Source organism: Cricetulus griseus, chromosome 8 (genome assembly GCF_003668045.3).
Source record: "Cricetulus griseus strain 17A/GY chromosome 8, alternate assembly CriGri-PICRH-1.0, whole genome shotgun sequence".
NCBI lineage: Eukaryota > Metazoa > Chordata > Mammalia > Rodentia > Cricetidae > Cricetulus > Cricetulus griseus.
In genome coordinates, this window is record NC_048601.1 from 56245041 (window position 1) to 56272467 (window position 27427).

The window sequence follows — 27427 nt, forward strand, 5'->3', positions numbered from 1 at the left end:
CTTTGATTTTTTTTTTTTAAATAGGAAATCCAGAGAGGTATTATTTATCTAAATAAATCTAAGTTCTAAATTTCTTTCCTTAGTTTTCTTTGAGTAGGCCTTACATAGTTTAGGGTGGTCTCACACTATTTAGTTAGGCTTGCCTTGGATTCCTAATCCTCCTGCCTCCACTTCCTAATTGCTGGGATTATGTTCCACCATAACTGGCTCCTGAATTTCTGCATGTTAGGACCCCCCCCCCAAGTTTGTCATTTATCTTTTGGGAGACTGAATGAAAAGTTTTCCTGGTATAACCTAACATAAAAGTTATTACTGAGATAGAATATACTGAAAATGAAACCAAAAATTAAAAAAAAATGTATAATACCAGCCTATGTCTTTAAGTTTGAGAATTTTGCAGTAATCCTCTCAACCCCAGTTTCCCACTTAACAAGGAATATGAGTATCTTCACTTAGAAGATTCATTTCCTTTCCTTTGAAAGGGGAAAAGTTAAGCTTGAAACTTGTTGAAATGTCAGTGGTAAGTTCTCTTGTATATTCTACATAGCTCTTGCCATAAAATCACCCACTTAGAGGGCTCTTTATGAGTTCTTTTTTCATTCTTTTCTTTCCAAGGAAGGGGAATCCTGATTGTTGTATTTTTATTAAAGTCAGTGTTGAGAATTTTAGCTGGGATTATGGTGTGTGTGTGTGTGTGTGTGTGTGTGTGTGTGTGTGTGTGTGTCAGTTTTAGGTAGTGGAACTGACATGATGAAGAAAAGTAGACTTTCTTGTCCGCAGGAGAAGTGCCTGCTGATCCTGTATCATACATCACTGCAGACCGAGAAAACATGGGCAGTGAGCAAATATGTGTTTGCTGAAGGGGTATCAGGGGTCAGAGATAATTTTTGGTTTGTTCCAATCAGTGTGTATTTACTTATGTCATCAGTTTGGTGAATGTGGTAGACTCTGTTTTTTTGTCCTTGAGTATATAGTCTAGTTCAGGTGGATTATGTAAGAATCTGAATAAATCATGGGTGATAGTGATAAAGAAATCATTTAAGGACATAAAGATAAACATTGATTAGCTCAAGAATATAAAATCCTTGAGATAGGAAGAGGCTTAAAAATAAAGTCATTGCCGGGGGCTTGGACAGATGACTCAGCAGTTAAGAGCACTAAGTATTCTTGCACAGTACCTTGGTTTGGTTCCCAGCACCCACGTCGTGACTCACAACTATTCACAGGTATGCACAAGGTACACACACACACACACACACACACACACACACTCAGCCAAAGCACTCATACACATAAAATAAAAACAATCTTTAAAAAAATGTCATTGTATCTTTGGCATAGACACTGGAGGATATATCAGCTATTAGGACTGGAGAGAAAACCTGGGTTATGTGTGGTCATAATGATAGAAATTCAGATTTTTTTCTTCTTTGTAAAGGGAAGTTGTGATGGTATTCTTGGTTGTCATCTTGACTACATCTGGAATTAACTAAAACTCAAATGGCTGGGCATACCTGTGAGGGCTCCCCTCCCCCTTCCTCCCTCCCTTCATCCCTCCCTCCTTCTTCCTTTAGGGTTTTTTTGACAAGGTTTCTCTGTGTAGCCCTGGCTGTTCTGGAACTAGCTCTGTAAACCAGGCTAGCCTTGAATTTACAGAGATTTGCCTGTCTCTGCCTTCCTGAGTGCTGGGATTAATGGTGCATTCTACCACACCTGGTGAGGGAATTTTTTCTTAATTAAATCATTTGAAGTGGGAAGACCCACTTTTTTTTTTTTTTTTTTTTCTCGAGACAGGGTTTCTCTGTGTAGCTTTGGAGCCTATTGTGGCACTCGCTCTGGAGACCAGGCTGGCCTCGAACTCACAGAGATCTGCCTGTCTCTGCCTGGGATTAAAGGCGTGCGCCACCAATGCCCAGCCAAGGGAAGACCCACTTCTAATCCACATTTTGGAGGTGGATGATACACCTTTAATCTGGGCCTTAAATCTGCCACACTTTCTGCTGGTAGCCTATATAAAGGGCATGGAAGAAGGAAGCTCTTCCTCTTTTCCTGCTAGCTCTTGCTTTTGGTGCAAGCCCATTCCTTTAATGGCATAAGAGCCTACTTCTTTGGGATTCCAGCATATATTGAAGATCAGCTGAGACATTCAGTTTTGGACCTTGTATTCATAGGCAGCCATTATTGGATTAGCTGGACCACATCCTAAAGCCATTATAATAAATTCCATACATATAATTAGAATATATAATACAATAAATTCCATATATATTTAATTCTCCCCCCCTCTCTGTCTCTCTCTCTGTCTCTCTCTCATTCTATAAATTCTGTTCCTCTAGAGAACCCTGACTAATATAGAAGCCTTTGGAGAGATTTAAGCTGGGTAATGTCTGAAGTACTGCTTTAAAGAGATTGTTTTAACTGCTTTGTGGAGTATGTACTTGGTGGGGATGGGAATGGGGAATGCATAATGGGATTTTGGAGGCTGTTGAATTGCTCTGGTGTAACTAAATTCTACATTTGGACAAAGATTTAAATAGAAATGCTGAATGTGTTCAATTTTAAAACATGTTTTGGAGGTTGAGTAGTAGATTTGGTGGGGGAGAGTATGGTCAGACAGATGAGAAATAGTGTCATTAATTGTAGTGGTGTGTGTGTATTGGGGATGCTGGAAGGAACTGGTTTGGGAATGGAAATGGATCCATAAACATCCTCCCTCCCACTACATTTGGATGGCAGTAACTCTCTGCCACACCTTCGATGCTCCTCTCCTCTGCTGTGGGTGCCATAAAGCCCCATATACTCACATGGGGCTCAAGGTTGGGCGGTGGCTGTGGCTTAAGCCACTGGCCTCATCCTCCATCTGGCATTGGGCACTTCTGCTGCCTGCCATTGGGCAGCTAGCCTCCCTCAGCCCCTCTCTGCTCCCTCTGCCACTGCCTCTTTCTCCTCATGGCTGGCGGTGAGCAAGGCTTCAGCAAGGAAGGGGGTCCATGGTAAATACAGAGACAACATAAAGACATACAAAGAATAGAAAAAATAAAGAAACCAGAACAGTGACAGTGGCCTGTCTTGTACCTGGGCTCCACAGTCATCAAAACCAAAGACAGAGTGGAACCGTCTGGTTCTGACTGATGGTGACCTGTCCTGTAACCAGGCTCAACCAGATGGGGTCTCTCCAATGTCCTTGGGACCCCCTAGCTAGGAGGAAGTTAGCATATCTGCCTGGCCTGCAGTGACCTCCAGATTGTGTTTGGACACCAGATGAGAATAAGACAAACACTAGACAGAGACACACTCAGACCCATTGGTGGAGAACAAACTGGGTTCCCCTACGAACGCTCTATATTGGGCTGGGAGTCCCCAGTGATTCTGGGCTAATGTACCTAATGCACCAAATGTAAGGCTCTAGAAGACACTGAGGGAAGACCCTAGACTAAAATAGTATGTAAGAACAGAGAGTGTTTATTTAACATCATATGTGGGGTTGTTCACTTGTACAAAATGCAACTACCCCAAATGGAGCATGCAGGCTCCTTTTAAACTAGGGGAATTTTAGGGACAGTTAGGTAATCTCAAACATAATTGGCTAACTAAGCAGCAATTACATTAATATACTTTTAATTGGCTGAGGTTTTATCTTTGGATATAGTTGGGTAAATTTCAAGGGGGTGGTAGCAACTGTCCTTGAGACATTGTGGAGCTTACTCAGGATTTGTTTGTGAGCTCTTTCTTGTCCCTGAATGTAATTTTTTGATAAATGGCCCTTTGTTGAGAGAGACACTTGTTTGTCCCTCTCAGAGAACTGAAACCTAAATGTAGTTGTAAAAGTGGGAAAGTTTAAACCCTTCATTTTCGTACGATGGATATCAGAAAGACTAGATGGTAGTTGGGAGTGGATGTGTAGTTTAGGGCAAGTTTTTTAGTGACCTTTATACATATATGAGAATAATCTGGTGGAGAGGGACAAATATGTGATATCGAACAGAGGGTCCCCTTCCCACAGGGTTTCTTTGTGTAGCCTTGGCTGTCCTGGAACTTGTAGACCAGGCTGACCTAGAATTAGCAGAGTTAGCTGCAAATAAGCTGTCTGTGGAGAGCAGACAGAAGAGGAAGTATGAATGTAAGCAGGTTGGCTGATTTTCATGAGGGAAGAGGAAAGAGTTAAGAGTATTCCCCTCCATCCTTTCTGAGAAGTGTATAGTTAGAGTGGTAGCTGAGCAGGAGGAGTGAACATAGAGGCAGGAAAAAGTAAGGTTCCCACACTGTGAGATTTTGGAGAATACAAAGTGATTTTGTTTCTGAGGTATTAATCACTACTTGGGTTGATGATTTCTAATTTTAAAATTTCAAGTATGAAATGCTCATAAGAAATGTGACAGTTGTCATAAGTGGAAAATGCCCCGTTGGCCTCTTGTATTGTAGTCAAAACACTAATTCACTAAGACATTGAATAGATTTGCCTTCAGGCTATAAATTATATATGAAAACTTAATGAATTGTGTGTCAGATTTGAGTATTATATACCAGATAACTCATACAAATATTCCCCCAATTCCTCCAATCAGAAACATTTCTGTTTTCAAGCATTTTGGACAAGGGATATTCCATATCCAGTAGGATTTTGCAGTGGTGTTCAATGACTCTTAGATTGTAGCTATGTAGGCACATTGAATCCAATCAGGCTGGCTTCGTGATTTTTAGTAATCTTAAGCTTCTTGGTGTGGAGCCATGGGATGGCTGGATAGTTGAATTTACTGAAATTGATTTTTTTTAGACCAGCTAAATGGATAAAGGGATAGGAACTGTAATTCAGGTCTTTTACTTTGTGATGATAGTCCTATGGTGTTTCAAGTGTTTTCAAGTGAACTAGATTTTCCCAAAACAAAACAAAACCAAGACTCCTTTACCATGAGGACAATGTGGGTACAGATGGTAGTTTATGCATCCTGAATGTTGTAGCTTCTATAGAAGTTTCTTCTGTGTTTGTAATTTTCTTATCAGAAGTTATAATCTTCATTCCATTTTCTCTTTAAAGGTCTGTCTATGATGGTGAGGAACATGGACGATTCATGGAGAAGTTAGAAACTCGCATCCGCAATCATGACCGAGAAATTGAGAAAATGTGCAACTTTCACTACCAGGGCTTTGTAGACTCAATTACTGAACTGCTGAAAGTACGGGGGGAAGCCCAGAAACTCAAAGTAAGGAGATGCTGCTGGACATTTGCTCCTCTGTCCTTTTCTGGGGTTCTGATTACTTCTGATTGAAAGAATAGAGGCTGTACTGCATGGAATGCTGTAGAACAGGCTTTGCTTTATTTTCATGGGGTACATACTGTTATCTCTCTGTCTTATAATGTAGAATTGAACTGAAGATACATGGACAGCCTGGCCAAAATCACAAAGTTGGTATGAAGTTTTCATACTAAACAAAGTACATGTGCAGTTTAGATATGATCACATTTTTTCCTGTTTTAAAAGCCTGCATACCTCACTTTAGTTAGGTTTGAGAGAACACAGTCCAGCATCCTTAGTATAAACCTTCAGGTTCTGTCCATTTGGCTCTGCCATTTCTTCACTCTCATCTCTTGACTTTTATTATTATTATTATTATTATTATTATTATTATTATTATTATTATTATTGAGATAGGTTCTTCCTGTGTATTTTAGCCTGGCCTCAAACTTATGATCCTCTTTCCCCATCTTCCTTAGTGCTGGGATTACAGGTGTGTTTCACTGTACCTGGGGCATAGTAAAGATTTTTATGAAATAAGAAAGGAATTTATACCAAAATGGACATAAATAAGATTATGACTTTTTAGCTGTAAAGAGTACTTTTTTAAATTAGTTTAAGTAGGATATCTACACGTGGATTGGAACCAATGATCAGTGACTGCTTGTTTCAAGAGACTGCTCTTGAAGCCACCAGCTTCTTTGCTGGATGAAAAGCACCTCGCTGGAGTCAGAGTATTGCTATACTTACTTGAAAGGCCAAGGTGGAAAGACCTGTGATAGCTGTGGAGTGTTGCCTACAGGGTAAAGATTCATGTTCAGGAAGGAGCTTGCTCACAGCAAATGCCTTCTCTTAGACATGTGACTTTGCTTATTGATCTGAAGACCATTCTCCTAAATTTCTGTTATATTAAACAGTTTAAATTTTTGGCATTTTTCTGTGAAACCTAATCTGTTCTGTCAGTAATAATAGTTTTATTTCTTCTTTCTAGTCTTTATGGTTTTGTTTTTCTTTTTGGAGTCTGAATTAGAATCCTTAGTAAGACTTTTTTTCTGCATGGGGTTAACTTGACAGTGAGTATAAAATTCATCTCAAAGAATATATTTTTAAAAAGAACCAAAAGAAATAATTTTACCAAAAAGCTAAGCAAGTTATAGAAACAAAATATAGTCTAATAAAACTGTAGTAGTTTAAAAAAAAATTCATTTGACTACAAAACATGACTTAAATGGACATAAAACTATTAAATTTTGCAACTTATTTAATGTGTTTGTATTTAAATATAGAAATATTGATGTGTTTGATATCAGTTTTATACCATTTTCAGCTGTGGGATATTACATAACATACATAGAATGCAATATGTTATATTAAATATCATTGCTTTTTTTTTTTTTTCTTCTTCACGGCAGGGTTTCTCTGTGGCTTTGGAGGCTGTCCTGGAAATAGCTCTTGTAGACCAGGCTGGTCTCGAACTCACAGAGATCCACCTGCCTCTGCCTCCTGAGTGCTGAGATTAAAAGCGTGCGCCACCACTGCCCTGCCAAAATATCATTACTTTTATAAAAGTTTCCAATATTCTGAAGTCTCAAATACACTGGATCCTAAGATTTGTACAATAGAATTCATCTGGCTTGAGAACAGGATATTGTACACATCATTAACTAATTCTTTCTTTTCTATGCATTTTAGTTGTTTCCCCTATTTTAGATGTAACAAGTCTTTTGGTTTGTGGCTAATGTGCTGTTTGTCCTCATTCAGCCCTCACATCTCCTATCACAGTCTTGAGTATTCTTTTTCCATGTTTTACAATTCTTGTGTATTGCAAACTTCTTTCACAGATTCTTGGGATCCTGTTCCACAGTGGGCCAAAGGATATAAAAGATGTAGAATATGCTTCAGGCCAGATAGTATGGAATATTGCTTGGAATCTCACCAATGGCTGACCTTAATTGGTGATTGATACTCACCTTTATCCTATTTTCCCCCTACTTTAAATTGGTTCAGATTGTAAATTCCTTCAAATTGGTCAGAATGCCTCTGAAGGAATACCTGACTGCATCTTTCAAATTTGTTGTTTGGCTACTTCAGATTCTAATCAGTTACTCTGGAAGTTGAGAATAATGTTTAGCTATACACTTGGTAAGCTCTGCTCCAGGGGACCTGTTTGACCTAGGTGAAGAATGTTGAGAGTCTTAACTCTAGAAAAGAATTTAGAAGAGGAAACTTAAGTGTTAACCACTTATAATACTTAAATAATACCATGACATTACACTTTCCATGATGCCATTATTTTGTGTTCATAGCATATATATATATATATATATATATATATATATATATATATTATATATATGCGTGTGTGTGTGTGTGTGTGTGTGTGTGTGTGTGTGTGTGTAAGTGTACTGTCCCGCGCGCTCTGTATTTCTCGCCAGCAAGAAATCATACACGGGACACTCGGATCCTTCTGTAGACAAGCTTTAATGCATCTTACCAGAGTGGAGACACTAAACCAAGAAAACCATCCCTTATAAAGGCTGACCAGCCGCCTGGGACGTGTTACCCTATGAATGGCTTCAGCTCCTCAGGCAAAAATGAGCCACGGGATAGGCAGAGATCAAAGGAATGGAGATTACCCAGCGCCTGTGAAGTAATTTACAACTTGGTGTCTTCAGGCACCTATTATTGTAATGGATAATGCAGGAACCGGCTTCCTACATATCCCCCTTTTTTTATTAATTAATGAAAAGGCTTTATATTATTACAAGCAAATAGGTCACCCATATGTTGAGGGATAGAGGCAGAGGTTGTACCTTCCCAAAATCAAACATTAAGACTGTGTACGGGAGTCACCATCAGGCTGTTAGCTTGACCCGAAGTACTCTCGACCTGTCCTCTGTCGTTTTTCTGGGAAAGGGAAGTCTCGTGGCAGGTAACCCTTATGTAGGTCACGTACCTCCCAGAGAAGCCTGCATAATAGGCAACTCTGTGTGATGCCTTTGCTCAGCATCCCTCATTGGGCTGCCCAGACCAGACATTCTACCCTGTGCAATGAGCCTAGGCTCCGGGTGTGTAAGAGCTGTCTGGCCGGCGGCCTATTGCTAAAGCATAGTTAGCCAAAATATAAGCGCTTGGGCGGTCTCTTGGTTTGAGCCCTGGAGCTTACATGCCAGTCAAAAGTAACAGCAATCCGCAAGCGGCTGCATCAAACAATTTCACCCCCACCCCTTAAGCAGTGACAATCTCTCCGCCAAGGGCAGGAGTTAATCTGGATAACAATAGCGGCTCTCAATTCCCGAGGAGCGGGTGGAGTTTCGACTTTTGAAGGTCTGAAGGGGCTCTTCGGGTGAGTCTTTCTGGGATCCACAGAGGATTTTCTTCATCCTGTGGAAAAACATATATCGCTCCCCTGGATCTTATGAGAATAGGATCCGGGCCTCTCCAAAGACCAGTTAAGACATCTTTCCATTTTACCATCTCCTTAGACCTATCAGGTTCTGAGGTATGACGCTTGGCCGCTGTATGGCCCTGAGCGTCGGTGTTTAGAAAATTAAGGGTAAAGAGTGCCATGGATATTGCAACTCTTGGCACCGAGGGTAAGGATGCTCCCATTCCCTCCTTTTGTTTGATTAAATAAGACTTAAGTGTGCGATGGGCACGTTCCACAATGCCTTGTCCTTGAGGGTTATAAGGTAGGCCAGTTAGATGGGTAATTTCCATCTGTCTGTAGAAGTGCTGGAACTTTTGAGAGGTATAAGCCAGCCCATTATCTGTTTTTAGGATATGAGGTTTACCCCAGGCACCCCAAGCCTCTAAACAGTGTTGAATCACATGCGCGGCCTGTGATTTCCCCTGTCAAAGGCGTGGCACAAATTATGCCTGAGCAGGTGTCCATTGAGACATGAACATATTGGAGCTTTCCAAAGGAGGCAACATGTGTAACATCCATTTGCCATATCTGCAGTGGCCTAATGCCGCGCGGATTTATTCCTACATGAGGTGCAGGTAAAAATTCATAGCAGTTTTTACATTGAGTAACGATTTGTCTAGCCTCCTGCTTTGTCAAAGCAAATCGACGGCGTAAGGTTTCAGCCGTCACATGAAAGCGCTGATGAAATTCTTGTGCAGCTTGTATCTGGGTGGACAAGGCGGCAGCCATCAGCTTTGTGGCCCGGTCTGCCAAATCATTCCCAGAGGACATAGGTCCTGGGAGCCCCGAATGTGCTCGAACATGGGTGACAAAAACAGGGAACCTCCTGTTTGATAGGGTAATTTGTATTTTTTGAAAGATACCTGCAACTCTGCTGGAGGGTCGTATTATACCAGCAGTTTCAAGGAGGTTGACTGCATTAACCACATAGGAGGAATCTGATACAATATTAAGTGGCCCCGGAAAGGCCTCAAGGACTTCCAGCACCATTTGGCATTCAACGATCTGGGGTGAGGTTTTATTGAATTGTTTAGAAACTACCTTATTTCCTATAACATAAGCCCCTACATCGGTTTTGGAACCATCAGTATAAACCATCGTCCCATTCGGGATTGGATGTTTTGCTGTCATCTGTGGAAACATTATAGCCTGATTTTGTGTAAATTGTAGGATTGGATGTTTTGGGAAATGATTATCAATTTTCCCTGAAAAGGAGGTAACTAACACCGCCCAGTCATTAGAAGTAGCTGTTAGTGTTTGAATTTGCGCAGCGGTGTAAGGTACAATCAAGAGATGAGGGTCCCTGCCAAAATGAGCGACAGCTGCTTTTATTCCCCGAAGTGCGAGCTGTGCGACAGCATCCGGATACCAATCAATGATCTTAGCAGGGGAAGCATTTGGGTGAATCCAAAGCAACGGCCCATGCTGCCACAAGACGGCGGTCGGTAACTTAGCCGTTTTAAAGACACATAGGCTGAATGGCAATGTCTCATCTATGTGATGCAATTGTGCATCCTGCAAGGCCTTTTCCACTTTTTGTAGGGCTTGACAAGCAGCCGGAGTAAAGCTTCTGGGGGAAGAAATATGAGGCTCACCTTCCAGGATGTCAAAAAGGGGTTTTAAATCTGTAGAGGGGATCTTTAAAAAGTGTCTCAGCCAATTTATATCCCCCAAGAGTTTCTGGAAGTCATTTAAGGTTCTCAGATGATCCTTGCGTATTTTTATTTTTTGTGGGATTATTTTTGTTGGGGTAATTACTGAGCCCAGGAAGAGACCAGTATCTGAGACCTGGACCTTTTCTGATGCTATCTCCAGTCCCCATTGTTTTAACTCAGCTACCAGCATGGGGAAGGCTTGTTGTAGGACCTCTATCTTCCTATGGCAGATAAGAATATCATCCATATAGTGAATCATAATCATGGATGTAAACTGCTTCCTAACAGGTTCCAATGCCTTTTGGACATACAATTGGCATATAGTTGGACTATTGGCCATGCCCTGTGGGAGCACCCTCCATTGGTACCTCTTGTCTGGTTCCATGTGATTGAGTGAGGGAACAGTAAAGGCAAACCTTTGCCGGTCCCGAGGAAAGAGGGGGATGGAGAAAAAACAGTCCTTAATATCTATAATAATAAGCTTCCAATTTTGGGGTAGCGCAGAAAGCAAAGGGAGGCCTCTCTGGACAGGGCCCAGAGGGCGCATTTGGTTATTAATAGCCCGCAGGTCATGGAGCAACCTCCATTTTCCAGATTTCTTTTTTATAATGAAAATTGGGCTGTTCCAGGGAGAAGTAGAACTTTCTAAATGCCCCAACTGTTCTTGCTCCTGTATAAGTCTTGTGACTGCTTCCAGCTTTTCAGAGGATAATGGCCATTGAGAGACCCATACCGGGTCCTCTGTATTCCATGGTATGGGTCGTGAAGCCTCAATGGCCCCTAAATAAAACCCAGTCCTTTTCTACTTTGATTTCCTTTTTGTTCAATGGGCTCTATTCTACCTAGCTCCCTTCTGCCCAGGCCCCTTCCTGGTACATAGCCCATTTTTGTCATTATAGCTGATGCTTGAGGGGAATACTCATTGGTCAGGGTCATGCCCATGGCTTGTAACACATCTCACCCCCACAGATTTACTGGGAGGGGCAAGACATAGGGGGTAAAGCGTCCCTGCCTGCCCTCGGTGCTCCGCCAGACCAAGGCGGCAGCACTAACAGCTGGAGAGGATTGATATCCAAGGCCTTGAAGAGAATGTGATGAAGTCACAGTAGGCCAGGATTTTGGCCACCAATGCAATGAAATGATGCTTTTGTCAGCCCCTGTATCTGTAATCCCCTCAAATTCTTTTCCATTAACCAATAATTTCATAGTTGGTCTCTCATCTAGGGGTATGGCCAGATATGCTGAATCATTACCGGTAGAGCCCAAGGCTCTTTTTTGGGAGGTGTAATTCTCTCTATCCCCAGGGGAGGGCAATGGCACTAATTGTGTGATCTTATCTCTCTGCTTTATGGAGAACATGCCCCGAGGGCTGGAGCAGAGGACCTGGAATTCTTCCTTATGATATGGATCTATGATTCCAGGATACACAATGAGTCCTTGTAAGGTCAAGGAACCTCGGCCCAAAATAAGCCCAATGGTAGCGGGGGGTAAAGGCCCCGGAGACTGGATTGGGACCGGCTGAACATTTATTTGGGGCATTAATAAGAAGTCGGAGGCGGCACACAGGTCCATTCCGGAGTGTCCTCGGGAGTCCCTTCCTTCTCTGAGTTGCTTTTCCGGAACTGGTTCCCATATTTCTGAGGGCCCTGGGACCATGGGCCCCGCAACCCGTTTTTTGGTTGGGACGCTTTAGGTTCCTCCCTAGGGGGTAAAAGCCTACCTTTTATGTCCCGCACAGATTTGCATTCGCTGGCCCTATGATAACCTTTTCCATAGCGCCTGCACAACTCCATTTCTCTAATCCTTTTAGGGGCTCTACAGTCCTTTTTAAGGTGCCCTGTTTTTCCATAGTTAAAGCAGGCAGACGTATTTTGGCGCCTTTGGGTTTGTAAGATGGCTGCGGCCAAGCCTGCATTAGTAAGTGGCCCTCCGAGTTCTCTGTAGATCTTTAACCAGTCCTGTAAACCTTTACTTTTCCGTGGGGCTATGGCTGCTCGGCATTCTTGAGTTGCTTGTTTAAAGACTAATTGTTCAATCAGAGGCATGGCTTGTTCTGCATCACCGAATATCCGGCTAGCAGCCTCTGTCATTCTGGCCACAAAGTCTGAGAATGGCTCCTGGGGCCCCTGGACTATCTTTGTAAGATGTCCACCTGATTCATCTCTTTTTGTCAATGCCTTCCATGCTTTAATGGCGGCAGCTGATATCTGGGCATATACGCCCCAAATGTAATTAGTTTGATTGAGGGCATGTGGCCCCTGTCCTGTCAGCATTTCAAAGGTCCATTGTCTCTGATTTTTATTTTTTGCTGTGACATTGGCCTTTGCCTGTGCCTGGGCTGCATCATAAAAAAGAGCCTTTCACTCCATATATTGTCCCATATTAGGGAGCATTGCTTTTACTGTTGTCTCCCAATCAGTGGGTGTCATAGCATAGTTTGCTAGTCTTTCTATTTGTATTGTTGTAAAATTGGCATTGACCCCATATTTCTGGACTGATTTAGCCAATTCTTTAATCTGATTATAGTCTACGGGAGCATGTATTCTTGCCCCCTCATTTTCAAAGACTGGGAAAGCCATCTGCAATTTCCTTCGCTCCTCTAATGGTAAAAAAGAGTCAGTACCAAATAATGGGGGTGCTGATGGAAGCACACCCGCTGGATTAACAGGCGGTGGCCTCATATTTGCTTTTATTTTTGGCAGCTCCTCCTCTAGCTCTGCTTCCTTGTTAGAGTCTAAAATCTCAGAGTCTGAGCTGCTCTGCTCTAAGACCTCTAGTTTCGTTGTAGGGCAGAGGCTAGGTTTTAAGTCTTTATTTCTCTTAAATTTACTGGGGTGTGACCAGTTATTCCCTATTTTCTCTCCCCCTTTTTTTATATCCTGGGGAGGGCCATTTTCCTTGGACATGTCCTTCCTTTTTTGATCTCCTATTCTCTCATCTCGTTCGGTTTCTGATATATTATCCTGTACCTCTTTAAGCATTTTTTGACTCTCTGCTACCATGGGACGGCAATCTCTAGACAATTTTTAATTAGGTCTCTCTGTTTTGAAGAGCCCATAATGCTGGAGGCTACCTGGGGTAAGCTTGGTCTCGAACTGGAACACCAGCCACGGTGGGCATAATATAAGACCAATGTGAACAAAATTAGAATAAAGACTAGAATTAAGGCTTTTCCCTCCCATAGTGGTGGCAAATTAAAAGCAAAGTCAAAAAAGAAGGTGTCAGAATGAAGCATACCTCTCCGAACTTACCACCCTGCAGTTCTGAATCCGCCCTGTTAGAGGGGTCTCCGTGATGCCGGAGATGTTAACAATTCCCGGGTTTCGGCACCAGATGTCCCGCGCGCTCTGTATTTCTCGCCAGCAAGAAATCATACACGGGACACTCGGATCCTTCTGCAGACAAGCTTTAATGCATCTTACCAGAGTGGAGACACTAAACCAAGAAAACCATCCCTTATAAAGGCTGACCAGCCGCCTGGGACGTGTTACCCTATGAATGGCTTCAGCTCCTCAGGCAAAAATGAGCCACGGGATAGGCAGAGATCAAAGGAATGGAGATTACCCAGCGCCTGTGAAGTAATTTACAACTTGGTGTCTTCAGGCACCTATTATTGTAATGGATAATGCAGGAACCGGCTTCCTACAGTGTACTGCCATATCTTTGTTTTTGAATTAGAAGCGTCTTCTGAGACAGTTGCTATAGCCTCTTTTCATTGTAATGTACGCAACAGTCATCAGCTAGAATTAAAATAGCTACTATTTTTCTTACCAGTAACATAGATTAGGCTCCTATAGATATGTTTTTGACAATGGTTTGCATGAAATCAGTTTAGTGGACATCGATCAGCATTTCTAACACAACTTGAAACTAAGCAGAATAGAATTGAATAGGAAATAAAAGTGTAGTATATCTAGTGAAGATAAACATTGTTTCTTGAAAATTGTTTCATTCTTTGTGTATATGTGTGTCTGTGTGTGAAGGACTTTATTTCTGTCTCTGTATTCATGTGTCTATGTATGTGTCTCTGTGTGCCTTTCTATGTGTGTTTCTTTCTGTGTATATGTCTATATTCCCATGTGAGTCTCTGGTGCTTCTATATATGTGTCTGTATTCCAGAGTATTAATGTGAAATGTGTGTCTGTCAGTTTGAGGTTAGAAACATTGAGAAATGATGCAATGAACAAGACTATTCTAGCATGAACAATATTGGTGAATGTAGTACTGGAGGTTTTGATTTTGGGAGACCTCTAGAATATGGATAAAAACATACAATTTATTATTTAATAAGTACTTTGAAGGTGATAGTGCTGTCATTCATTGTAACCATACCACTATTATATATATATATATATATATATATATATATATATATAGTTCAAATTAGGAACAAGCTTGCTTCACATGTCAATCCCTTCTCCCTCTCCCTCCCCTCCTCCCCAGGCCCCTACCCCTACCCTCTCCACTCCCCATGGAGGGTAGGGCCCTCCATGGGGGGGCTCCCCAAATTCTACAACACCATCCTGGCCCAGGCCTAGGCTCTCCCCCATGTGTCCAGGCTGAGAGAGCATCCCTTCCCATGGGATGGGCTCTCAAAATCCCTTCTTACACCAGGGAAAAATACTGATCCACTACCCATAGTGGATATGGGCCCCATAGAGTGCCGAGTCCTCCTCCTTGACATACATGTTCAGGGGTCTACATCAGTCCTGTGCTGGCCTCCCAGACAGCAGTCTGGGGATCATGTGCTCCCCCTTGTTCAGGCCAGCTGTTTCCGTGGGATTCACCAGCCTGGTCCCAACCCCTTTGATCTTCATTCCTCCCTCTCTGCGACTGGGTTCCAGAGTTCAGTTCAGTGTATAGCTGTGGGTGTCTGCCTCTGCTTCCATCAGCCACTGGATGAAACAAAGAGTTGGTTCTTTGAGAAGATCAACAAGATAGACAAACCTCTATCCAAACTAACCAAAAAGCAGAGAGAGAGCATGTTAATTAACAAAATCAGAAATGAAAGGGAGGATCTAACAACAGACAGTGAGGAAATTCATAGAATCATCAGGTCATACTTTGAAAACCTGTATACTTGCTGGGCATTGGTGGTGCACACCTTTAATCTCAGCACTCGGGAGGCAGAGGCAGGCGGTTCTCTGCTACGATAAATCTTTCTGCCAAAAGCTGCCTGAGCCCACCGCCACGTGTAAGCTTTACGCCAGCCACCTGCCCGAGTTAGGCCCAAATGAATACACAGAAACTTGTATTAGGTTCAAAGCTGCTTGGCCAATGACTAGGACTTCTCATCTGTTAGCTCAGTCTTAATTATCATAAATCTATATATGTTATAAGACTTATCTTATCGGACGCCTTAATGGTGTCCCTCCTTGTCTGTGGATCACATTGTGCTGCAGGAGCAGGAGCAGAGGGGAAAGAGGGCACTTCCTGTTTCTCCTTCACTTAAATATGAGTCTCCTTGCTATGTCACTTCCTGCCTGGATCATCACTTCTCTACTACATTTCCCAGACAGCTTCCCCTACAGATCTCTGTGAGCTCGAGGCCAGCCTGGTCTCCAGAGTGAGTGCCAGGATAGGCTACAAAGCTACACAGAGAAACCCTGTCTCGAAAAAACCAAACCAAACCAAAACAAAACAAAACAAAAAAAAAAAAACAAAAAAAGGAAAAAAAAACAAACAGAAAAACCTGTATACTCCACAAAATTCAAAAATCTAAAGGAAATGGTCAATTTTCTGGATAGATATCACTTACCAAAATTAAACCAAGAACAGATAAGCATTTTAAATTGACCTATAACCCCTAATGAAATAGAAGCAGTCATCAAAAGCCTTCCAACCAAAAAAAGTCCAGGGCCAGATGGCTTTACTGCAGAGTTCTACCAGAAATTCAAACAAGAGCTAATACCAGTACTCCTCAAGTTGTTCCACACAATAGAAGCAGAAGGGACATTGCCAAACTCTTTTTATGAGGTAACCATGCCACTTTTATTTACATTGCTTGAAAGCCTTCTCTAACTTTGAGCTGAATCCTGCTTTCTAGTTATAGGCATTTATTAGGAGCAACTGTTCTTCTCTTCTAGCTCTTCAAGATCCTTGAGGCAGCCATTGTTTAGGTGTGGGGTGTAGTTTACAGGGTCCAGGTATAGTGTGTAGTGTTTCCAAATGTGTTTTCCTTTATCTATGGAATGGAATAACTTCATTTGTTTTTCATGTGATATATATTTGGCTCCTTAAACTTGTTTATATTTAGTCATGCTGCAGTTTGTCAGTGGTCTTTATGACACATGACATCTGAATGTCATTCTCATTATTTGATCTGCTCCTATTTTAGAGTGGGCACAGCAACTCTCGATTGTAGGCTAAATCCAGCTTGCCTTCTGTTGTGTAAATAAGGTTTTATTGGGACCTAGACATACCAGCACATAACATTTTATTAGTGGTTGCATTGCTGTCAGTGTTGATTAGTTACTGCAGATGCTGTGAGGCCCGAAAAACTTAAAATATTTTCCGTTTGAGGTAATACTTCAGTGAATGCCTTAGATTTGCATTTGGCAGCTACATGCTGTCTTGCCTGTCACTGAGCTCACAGTCTATTGGTTAATGTTTTTTTTTTTTTCACATATGGTGCTCTTGGGAAAATAATAAAGAGGTAATATGAATATTTATTGCCCCCTTTTCTCAGATTTTATAAAATCTTTTTCTGGGGTGTATGTTCAAATATGCTATGGACTCTATTATCTAGGTATGGTGTATAATTTAAGATAAAAAATAAAAAATGCATTTCCTGAATAACTAGTTTCTGGAGATGATGATGTATCAAATAAATTTGGAAAACATTCCATATTATGTACCTTTCCTGAACATTTATAGTTTTGTTAATCTCCCCTCGCTGTGTGTATGCATGCGATTCATGTGTGCCCATGTGTTAATAACATTAGCTAACATTTCTTGATGCTTTAAGGGACACTGTAAGAAATACTGGGTTGAGGAATGCAGTAAAAGGATAAGAGCAGAAATCACTAGTGAAAGCCTAGATAGTCTCTATTTAAGAAGCTTAGAAGTTAATATTGTCCATGTTTTGATAATGTCTGAGATGATAAAGAAATTACTATTCTAAAAATTTATTTTTTATATTAGTGGAAACATCAAAAGTAGATAATTGAAAGGTGTGTCCTTGTTCCCTTAAATTATAAATCATAGCTCATTTAAGGCTTACTCACATATTTTTGGCTGATGATGAGATTAATGGGGATATAGAAGTATTAGAAGCTGTTATGAATTAATGACTATAAACTATTAAATAATTCATTTTGTAGAATTGTAAACTTGACTTGTGTTACAAAGTTGAAATTATACCTAGCCCTTTTAGGAATATATTGTGAAGTAAGAAATGTTCGTGGTACACTTATTTTCTAGACATTGTACAGATGGTAAAACTCTTTGGATTACTTTCCATTTTATTTATTTCTTCTTTTTGCCTCTCTTCCTCTCCAAAGTTACAATGTGATCATGGAACACTATAGTATCTTACTTTGGAATGTTCTATCTAAACCAAACATGTCTTTTGGTCAGCTTTCCTTTTCCTTTTGCAAAAGGTCATTTGAATTTTTGGGAAAAAAAAAAGGTCATGGGGATGCCTAGTAGAAAAGTTAATTAAGAGTTTAACTTGCAGAGAAAGCAGCTGTATCCCCATGTACTGGAATATAGAAGGTATCTAGAGATACCCCAGTCTTTTCATATTAAATTTTGATCTTTATCCAGCTATTGTCTAAGTGCTTGTTTTTCATGAGTTTAAATTGTCTTCTCTCCACAGAACCAAGTGACGGATACTAATAGAAAACTGCAGCATGAGGGCAAGGAAGTAAGGCCAGTTTTCTTTTGACAAAGTTCTTTCTGTTTTGTGCTGCTCTCTTAGATTACTGTTCTTCACTTTGTGGCTTATAAGAATATAAGCAATGTGTTGGAATTGTTACTTCTTGTAATGTTTACCTGAATAAAATAGACACCTGAGTAATACAGACACCACAGGGTGCAATTGAATAAAATGCAGCCTCCCTTGTCCGTATCTGCTGGAGTGTTCCTCCTCCATCTTCACCTGCCTCAGAACTCTTCTTTCTTCCTCCCTCCCACCCTCCATCCTTCCCCTCTCCCTCCCCCTCTCTCTCCTCCTTTTTGTTATAATTAATTTACTTAATTCATGTCTGAATAATATACCAAATATCTGTATTTTTTCCAAACAAGGTATTACTATGTTTCCCAGGCTAGCCTAGAGCTCACTCTGTAGTCTAGGCTAGTCTTGATCTTAAAATGATTCTCTTGTCTTAGTCTTCAAGAGTCCTCAGGCTACAGGCATGTTCACCCCACCTAACATATATTTCCTGCTGAGATCTTTCCTGAGAACCTTATTGGAAATTGCAGTCTTACCTTCATTCCCTGAATTCTTTTTGCTTTTTGTTTGGTATATATTTATTACTTATGTAGTTGTTTTTGTTGATCTCCCTTTATTAAAATTGGCTCCCTATAGTTAGAGGGATTTTACTTATTTTATTCATTATTGCACCTCTTCCATCTTTCTAAACAGCAACTGTTGTAAAGTGAGTGCGCAACAGAATTTCTTTTAAAAAAGAACCATTGATTCTGTTAATTGACAAATATCATTTAAACTTTTACTATGTATACTTTTACATCCATTTATTTATTTGTTCCAAAGACAAGACCATTATTTCCACTATTTTATTGATGTGGAAACAAGGACAGATGATCTGAAATTTATATAATAATCAACAAAGCTGAGCTCAAAATCAACCATTTCTGACTTGAAGTACATTCCTCTTTGTGTCATCCACCTTTATTTTCTTTCTTTTTCTTTTAAAGATTTATTTATTTATTATGTATACAGTATTCTGTCTGCATGCATGCATGCATGTCTGCATGCCAGACGAGGGCATCAGATCTCGTTATAGATGCTTGTGAGCCGCCATGTGGGTGCTGGAAGAGCAGCCATTACTCTTAACCATTGAGCTATTTCTCCAGCCCTCTTCTCTTTATTCTTTTCATGTATGTAAGGAATATAATTTTTAGGGGTCTGTGTGGGCTGGATCCTGTAAATAGATGTCTAGATTTTTTATTCCACAGTCCATATTTTACAGAAATAGTTTGTTACATTGTGAGATGAATATGAGGAGAGAAGTTAATCTCCAGTTAACTAGATCTTGTATAAAGGCTGTATCTTCTCAATATGGAACTTGTTTGTTAAAGCGGGAACTTAGTTGAAGATAAGAAGGACTACCTTCCTCCAGGAGTTCAGGACTCACAAGAAAATGTAAATCATGGACTCTGTATAGGGTTTGGAGAAAATGGGCAAATGTTTGTTTTTTCCTGGATAGCCTTTGTGCTTTAAGGATCATTTTACATAGCCCTTTTTAGATGTGTGCTCAGTGTGGGGAGAAAGTAGGAAGCTATATAGGAGTGTTTCGCAGTTCTTTAGCTTGCATTGTAGGTCTTACTAGGAAACAGGGATTCTTGGGTAAATTGAATGCAGAGTAGGAAAATGTAACTGAAAACTTTTTATTTACAGTTCTTGGCATAATTCTATTTTTTCCCCCTTTTACCAAGCTGGTAATAGCAATGGAAGAGCTGAAGCAGTGTCGGCTACAACAGAGAAATATTTCTGCCACTGTTGATAAGTTAATGCTGTGTCTTCCAGGTGAGGAAACTGGATTGGAGTAGGATTCTTGATGTAATTCCTTTAGCTGAGTTAGTTGTTTATTTTGTTTAAATGATGCCTGTATGATCTGTTTTCTCTTTCAAGTCCTAGAGATGTACAGCAAACTGAGGGACCAGATGAAAACCAAAAGGTAAGTTTTTTTTTTTTTTTTTTAGTTGAGCAGTTTGTATTATCTAAAATTTCTTTAATTTATAATATTTAAAAAAAGAGATTTGTTTTCTTATTCACTTAAATCTATGTATGTATGTGTGTGTATGTCTGTGTGCTTGCAATGTGTCCACAGAGACCAGAAAAAAGGCATTGGATCCCCTGGACCTGGAGTTACAGGCATTTGTGTGTTGTCTGATGTGGATGCTGGAGTCTGAATGTGGGTTCTTTGTGAGAACAGCAAGTGCTCTAAACCACTGCCCTATCTCTGTGGTACCCTACTTGCATCTTAAGCTGTCTTCAGTCTTTCCTTGACTTCTATAACCTCATCAGATTTGAGGAGGATAGGCCTATTAATTTTTTTTTCTCTTTTGGAAATAAAGAGATTGTCAGTGTGTGTTACCATGCGTGGCTTGATCTTGCTGTTTTTTAAAAGGTCACATGTGACAATCTGTTTTTTTTTTTTTTTTAAAGATTTATTTATTATGTACACAGTGTTCTGCCTGCATGTATGTCTGCAAGCCAGAGTCCAGAAGAGGGCACGGGATTTCATTACAGATGGTTGTGAGCCACCATGTGGTTGCTGGGATTGTACTCAGGACCTCTGGAAGAGCAGTCAGTCCTCATAATCTCTGAGCAATCTCTCCAGCCCTGAAAATCTGTTTTTTAGTTGAACTCCTTAGATCTTTTATACTAGATACACTTATCTATATGTGGCTTTCAGTCTAATTTATTATCTATTTGTCCTCACTGTTACTTTTTCTTTCTCTGTGTATCTGCTTTCATCTCAATTAAGTAGATTTTAGGATTCTATTTGTATCTTCACTAATGCTTTATAATCCATACCTTTTTTTATTTCTTTAAAATGATTGCTTCTAAGTTTACAATAATCCTCTTTAACTTACAGTGAATCTTCAAAAAATTATGGCAAATCACACATAGTAGAAGGTTCTTGTAATAGTAACGCCTATTTAAATGGAATTAAAGGTGTGGGCCACGACTTCCTGGCCTCTATGGCTAACTAGTGTGGCTAGCTTTGTACTCTGGTCTTCAGGCGACCTTTTGTTTATTAGATCATAAACAAAATACCACCACATTTTTGTAGCAAAAATGCAAGTGTATTATAGGCACTATGCCATATTTTAAAATAAGAACAATGACAACAATAACACCAAGGAATGGTGGGTAAGCAGAGTTATAATTTAAAAGTTTTAATTGGCAAATAATAATTACATACTAAATGTGGGGTCCTGTGAGATAATTTCATTATACAACAGTTAATGGGTAAATCTATAAAGCATTTCCATTTAAATAGTTATAGGCATTCCAGTGGAAAATGTTACCTTGTTTATCTCTTGCTTGAAAAAAAAAGAACCCACCTTTGAAGGCCTGGAGAAATGGCTCAGTGGGTAGAATGCTTGTTGCACATTTGATGACCTGAGTTTCATACACAGAATTCATGTAAAGGTGGAAGGAGAGAACTGACACCTCAAAATTGTCCCCTGACCTCCACACATTCACTGTGGTACTCACTTCCACCACATCTACATACATACAATAAGAAATTAAATAAAAAAAATAAAACCAAAACATTTTTTTTTTTTGGATCTCACTATTCCAGGCTGGCCTTGAACTTTTATGTAACTAAGGATGCCCTTGAACTTTGTTTTTTTAATATGAGATCCAAACTCAGGTCCTTAGGCTTGTGCAGCATTGTTTACTGACCGAGCCATCTCCACAGCCTGCATTCATTAAAAAAAAAAAAAAAAAAAAAAAAACAAAAAACCCCAACTTTTATTTATTTAATTTTATGTGAATGTGCAGTATGTATGTGCAGGAACTTACAAAGGTTAGAAGAGGCAATTGAGGTCAGAAGATTGCATTGAATCTCCTGTAACTGGAGTTACAGATAGTTGTGAACTGCCATGTGGGTGCTGAGAACAGAACATGGGTCCTCTGCAAGAAGAGTAAGCACTCCTAACTGCTGAGCCACCTCTTTAGCCCTCTACATTCAGTTGTAATAATATAGATGTTGACAAAAGTAATGTTGTGGACTCTATACATGGGATTTTTTTCTTTTGTTGCATGTTATTTAATTGAGTGCCATTACTAGTCATTTATCTGTCTGTGATATCAAACATTCTAGAAATTTGAATAATTTTATTGTTCTGTTATGTTTGGAACATAAGGTTGCTATGGAAAAGGGACAATGGGGAAATAAGGTGCTGTTCTTTGTTGCAAGAAATCATTTAATTTTGTACTAATTAGTCTTGAAAAATGTGGTTTTATTTGACAGAACTGATGTTTTCAGCATGGGCTGCATGTCTGCAGGCAGCATGGCTAGATTCTCCTCATTCTGTAAACAGAACTCTAAGATTAGAACCAAACCCCAGATACATTTTTCTTTGTGGCTTAATTTCTGACTTTTTACCCATTCTAAAAGTTTCCTTAAGAGGAACTACATTTTATTACACGTAGTTCTTCATACCTATTCTGTGTACACTAATCATGTAAAATTATAATGTGTTAGAGTCTGAGATTTTTATGAAAACAATCATCTCAAATTTATATTTGTACTTTTATTTCTAAGCTTAGGGGGAATAAGCCTTTCTTTTCTCTATTTGTTTGAACTAAGAGTTTGATTCTTGAAACCTACAAGAGAAGACATAAAAGGAAATCAACTAGTTTCTGGTCTTGGTGTTTGTGGTGCTGAGTGTGTTGAGGCAAGAAGAGCTGAAGTGTCTGCTGTGAAGAGACCATGTCCAAACTGGATCAATATGTCTGTTTCATCAGAAGACAATTATCATGAATATTTTGATGTCTAAAGAAAAAACACTGTGTTTCTCACTTTTGTATGTTTGTTCCTAGTTATTTCTTTGAACTTTTATATCTATGACATATATTTGCTGATATATATGACTACACCTATTTGTCAATAAATAGTGCATGTCTACATATTTGTACTTTTTTGGGGGGCAGGGGAGTCAGGGTTTGACCTGTAACTTATAGTTTTGTCCAGGCCTTGAACTCATGGTGAGGTTCTTGGTTCAGGCTCTAAAGTGCTTTTATGATTACAGGTAAGAGCAACCATGTCTGGCTTACATGTATACTTTACAAATGTTATGATTGTACTTGTAAGGTCTGTTTGTTTTTAAATTAATACACCATCCAGGAAACATTTATGGAAAGGATAGATAGATCAAGCTCCGAGCTCATCTCTTTGCTCCCAAAACCTATTTAGCACATTGTTCTGAGGTAGAGGATGGGTGAATCAGGCTTAGAACTAAAGAGAACCAGTGCTGTCCTTGATTTAGGCAAAAGCCTGAGAAGTATTAGGTACAGCTGTTTTGTTTTTTTGTTTTTTAAATGTTTTTCAACCAACAGTATTATAAATATTTTTTAGCAGTTTATTGATATTTTAACTGTCTCAGCCAGTCCCATCTTGACACATAGGTTATAAATTAGGTTGTGACTTAAGTCTTTATATTTTTGTGTATTAAGTTTCTTTTGAAATGCATTTGCTAAATATAAACTTACTTATCAGCAGGATGTGCATTCTTATGTATTGAAATTATTGATGATAATATACATTATCTTTGTTTTTTGTTTTTTTTTGTTTTTTTTTTTTTTTAAGACAGAGTCTTATTAGATAATCTTGGCTGGCCTGACCACACTGGACTCAAACTCTCAGAGATCTGTCTCTGCCTCCTGTGTTCTTAGCTCAGAGGCATGCACCACTGCTTGGTCAGTATACGCTATCTCTTAAGAAATTTTTAACAGTAGTAAATACTTTTGACTATAAAATTTTTTGAGTCATATTATTTCACTTATCAGCTCAGCTATTTTTTTATTTTCAGAAAACATATTTCTGTTTTTCCTTTTCTTTATGAATGTTTTACATTCTAATCCCAGTTCCCCTCATCCTCCTGGTCAGCTATTTTTTTCTTTCCATTTTTTATTTAAATTAGAAACAAGATTATTTTACATGTCAATCCCAGTTCCCTCTGCCTCCCCTCGTCCCCTGCACCCCACAACTAACACCCTACCTATCCCATACCCTTTCTGCTCCCCAGGGAGGATGAGGCCTTCCATGGGGGGGAGTCTTCAGAGTCTGTCATACCTTTGGGATAGGGCCTAGGCCCACCCCTGTGTATGCCTCTATGTGGAATGGGCTCCCAAACACCATTCCTATGCTAGGGTTAAGTACTGATTTACTACAAAAGGCCCTATAGATTTCCAAGGTCTCCTCACTGGCATCCACGTTCATGGGGTCTGGATCAGTCCCATGTTGGTTTCCCAGCTATCAGTCTGGGAACCAAGAGTTCCCCCTTGTTCAGGTCAGCTGTTTCTGTGGGTTTCACCAGCCTGGCTGTGACCCCTTTGCTCATCACTCCTCCTTCTCTGCAACTGGATTCCAGTTCAGTGTTTAGTTGTGGGTGTCTGCTTCCACTTTCACGTGGTGCTGGGTGAAGGCTATAGGATGGCATATAAGTCAGTCATCAATTTCATTATCAAGGGAAGGCATTTAAGGTAGCCTGTCCTCTGTTGCTTAGATTGTTAGTTGGTGTCATCGTTGTAGATCTACAGACATTTCCCTAGTGCCTTATTTCTCTTTAATCCTACAATGGCTCCCTCTCTTATGGTATCTCTTATCTTGCTCTCCTCTATTCTTCCCCCAACTCAAACTTCCTGCTCCCTTATGTCCTTCTCACCTCTCTTCTTCTCCCCTTCTCATTCTCCTAGCTACCTCTTCGCTCCCCTCATGCTCCCAATTTGCTCAGGAGATCTTGTCCCTTTCCCCTTCTCCAGGGGACCATGTATGTCTCTCTTAGAGTCCTCCTTACTTCCTAGCTTCTCTGGCAGTGTGGATTGTGGGCTGGTAATCCTTTGCTCTATGTCTAAAATCCATATATGAGTGAGTACATACCCTGTTTGTCTTTTTGTGACTGTGTTACCTTGCTTAGGATGGTTTCTTCTAGTTCCATCCATTTGCCTGCAAATTTCAAGATTCCATTGTTTTTGTTTTTATTTTGTTTTGTTTTTCACTGAGTAGTATTCCATTGTGTAAATGTACCACATTTTCTCTATCCATTCTTTAGTTGAGGGGCATCTAGGTTGCTTCCAGGTTCTGGCTATTACAAATAGTGCTCCTATGAATATAGTTGAACAGATGTCCTTGTTGTATGAATGTGCTTCTTTTGGGTATATGCCTAAGAGTGGAATTGCTGCATCTTGTGGTAGACTGATTCCCATTTTCCTGAGGAATCACCATACTGATTTCAAAAGTGACTGTATGAGTTGGCACTCCCACCAGCAGTGGAGGAGTATTCCCTTTCTCCACATCCTCTCCAGCACAAACTGTCACTGGTGTTTTCAATTTTAGCCATTCTGACAGGAGTAAGATGGTATCTTAGAGTTGTTTTGATTTGCATTTCTCTGATGGCTAAGGATGTTGAATACTTTCTTATGTGTCTTTCAGCCATTTTAGATTCTTCTATTGAGAATACTTTATTTAGTTCTGTACCTAGGAATGGTGCAATTGGGCATTATTCAATTTCCATGAGTTTGTAGGTTTTCTGCAATTTGTGTTGTTGTTGAATTCTAACTTTTAAAGCATGGTGGTCTGATAAGATGCAGGGGGTTATCTTAATGTTTTTGTACCTGTTGAGGTTTGCTATGTTGCCAAGTATGTGGTCAATTTTAGAGAAGGTTCCATGTGGTGCTGAAAAGAAGGTATATTCTTTTGTGTTTCGATGGAATGTTCCATAGATGTCTGTTAAACCCAATTGGGCCATAACTGCTATTAGTTCCTTTGTTTCTTTGTTAAGTTTCTGTCTGGTGTTTCTGTCTAGTGGTGAGAGTGTGGTGTTGAAGTCTCCCCCTATAACTGTGTGAGGTTTTATGTGTGATTTGAGTTTTGTAGTATTTCTTTTATGAATGCAGATGCCTTTGTATTTGGAGCATAGATATTTAGAATTGCGACTTCATCTTGATGGATTTCTCCTGTGATGAGTAGGAAGTGACCTCCTTCATCTCTTTTGATTGATTTTAGTTTAAAGTCTATTTTGTTAGATATTAAGATTGCTACCCCTGCTTGTTTCTTGGGTCCATTTGATTGGAAAATCTTTTCCCAACCCTTTACTCTGAGGTACCATCTGTCTTTGAAGTTGAGGTGTGTTTCTTGTATGCAGTAGAATCCATTCTGCTAGCCTGTGTCTTTTTATAGGCTAGTTAAGACTATTAATATTGAGGGATATTAATGACCATTGATTGTTGATTCTTGTTTGCTTTGGATTTGGTGGTGGTGGTGGAATTGTGTGTGGATTTCCACCCCATTTTTCTTTTGGCTCTTGGTAAAGTGGGATTATTGATTGCCTATGTTTTTCTGGTTGTAGTTAATTTCCTTGGGTTGGAGTTTTCCTTCCAACACTTTCTGTAGGGCTGGATTGGTTGATATGTACTGTTAAAATCAGGTTTTGTCATGGAATATCTTGTTTTCTCCATCTATAGTGATTGAAAGCTTTGCTGGGTATAGTAGTCTGGGCTGGCATCCGTGGTCTCTTAGTGTAGGTATAATATCTATCCAGGAACTTCTGGCTTTCAGAGTTTCCATGGAAAAGTCAGGTGTAATTCTGATAGGTTTGCCTTATATGTTACTTGGCCTTTTTCCTTTGCTGCTCTTAATATTCTTTCTTTATTTTGTATGTGTGGGGTTTTGATTATTATGTGGCAAGGAGACCTTTTTTTGGTTCACTCTATTTAATGTTCTGTTGGTTTCTTGTACTTTCATGTACTTTCTTGAGGTTGGGAAAGTTTTCTTCTATGATTTTGTTGAATATGTTTTCTGCACCTTTGAGTTGGGTTTTTTCACCTTCTTCTACACCTATTATTCTTAGGTTTGGTCTTTTCACAGTGTCCCGTATTTCCTGGATATTTGTTTTAGAGATTTGTTGGATTTAAGATTTTCTTTGGTCGATGACTGTATTTCTCCTAGTGTATCTTAACTCCTGAGATTCTCTCTTCCATCTCTTATATTCTGTTGGTTATGCTTGCATCTGTATTTCCTAATTGTTTACTCAGCTTTTCTATTTCCAGCATTCCCTCAATTTGTGTTTTCTTTAATGTCTCTATTTCAGTTTTCAGGTCTTGAACTGTCTGGATTGTTTCCTTCAGCTGTTTGATTGCATTTTCTTGGCTTTCCTTAAGATATTTGTTGATTTCTGGTATT

At 39.8% G+C, this 27427-nt stretch overlaps 1 protein-coding gene across 3 annotated transcripts in view; it reads left to right on the forward strand.

The window, feature by feature from the left end:
* Positions 1-5015: 5015 nt before the first annotated feature.
* The window catches only part of Exoc6b (exocyst complex component 6B), a 407149-nt gene continuing 384737 nt past the window's right edge, over positions 5016-27427 (forward strand). For all 3 annotated transcript variants that reach the window (XM_035448826.1, XM_035448827.1, XM_035448828.1), the window contains exons 1-4: positions 5016-5201; positions 18139-18186; positions 19941-20031; positions 20137-20182. In XM_035448826.1, the coding sequence (XP_035304717.1) occupies positions 5070-5201; positions 18139-18186; positions 19941-20031; positions 20137-20182 (317 nt within the window). In that variant the 5' untranslated portion in view covers positions 5016-5069. The remainder of the gene's footprint in view (positions 5202-18138; positions 18187-19940; positions 20032-20136; positions 20183-27427) is intronic.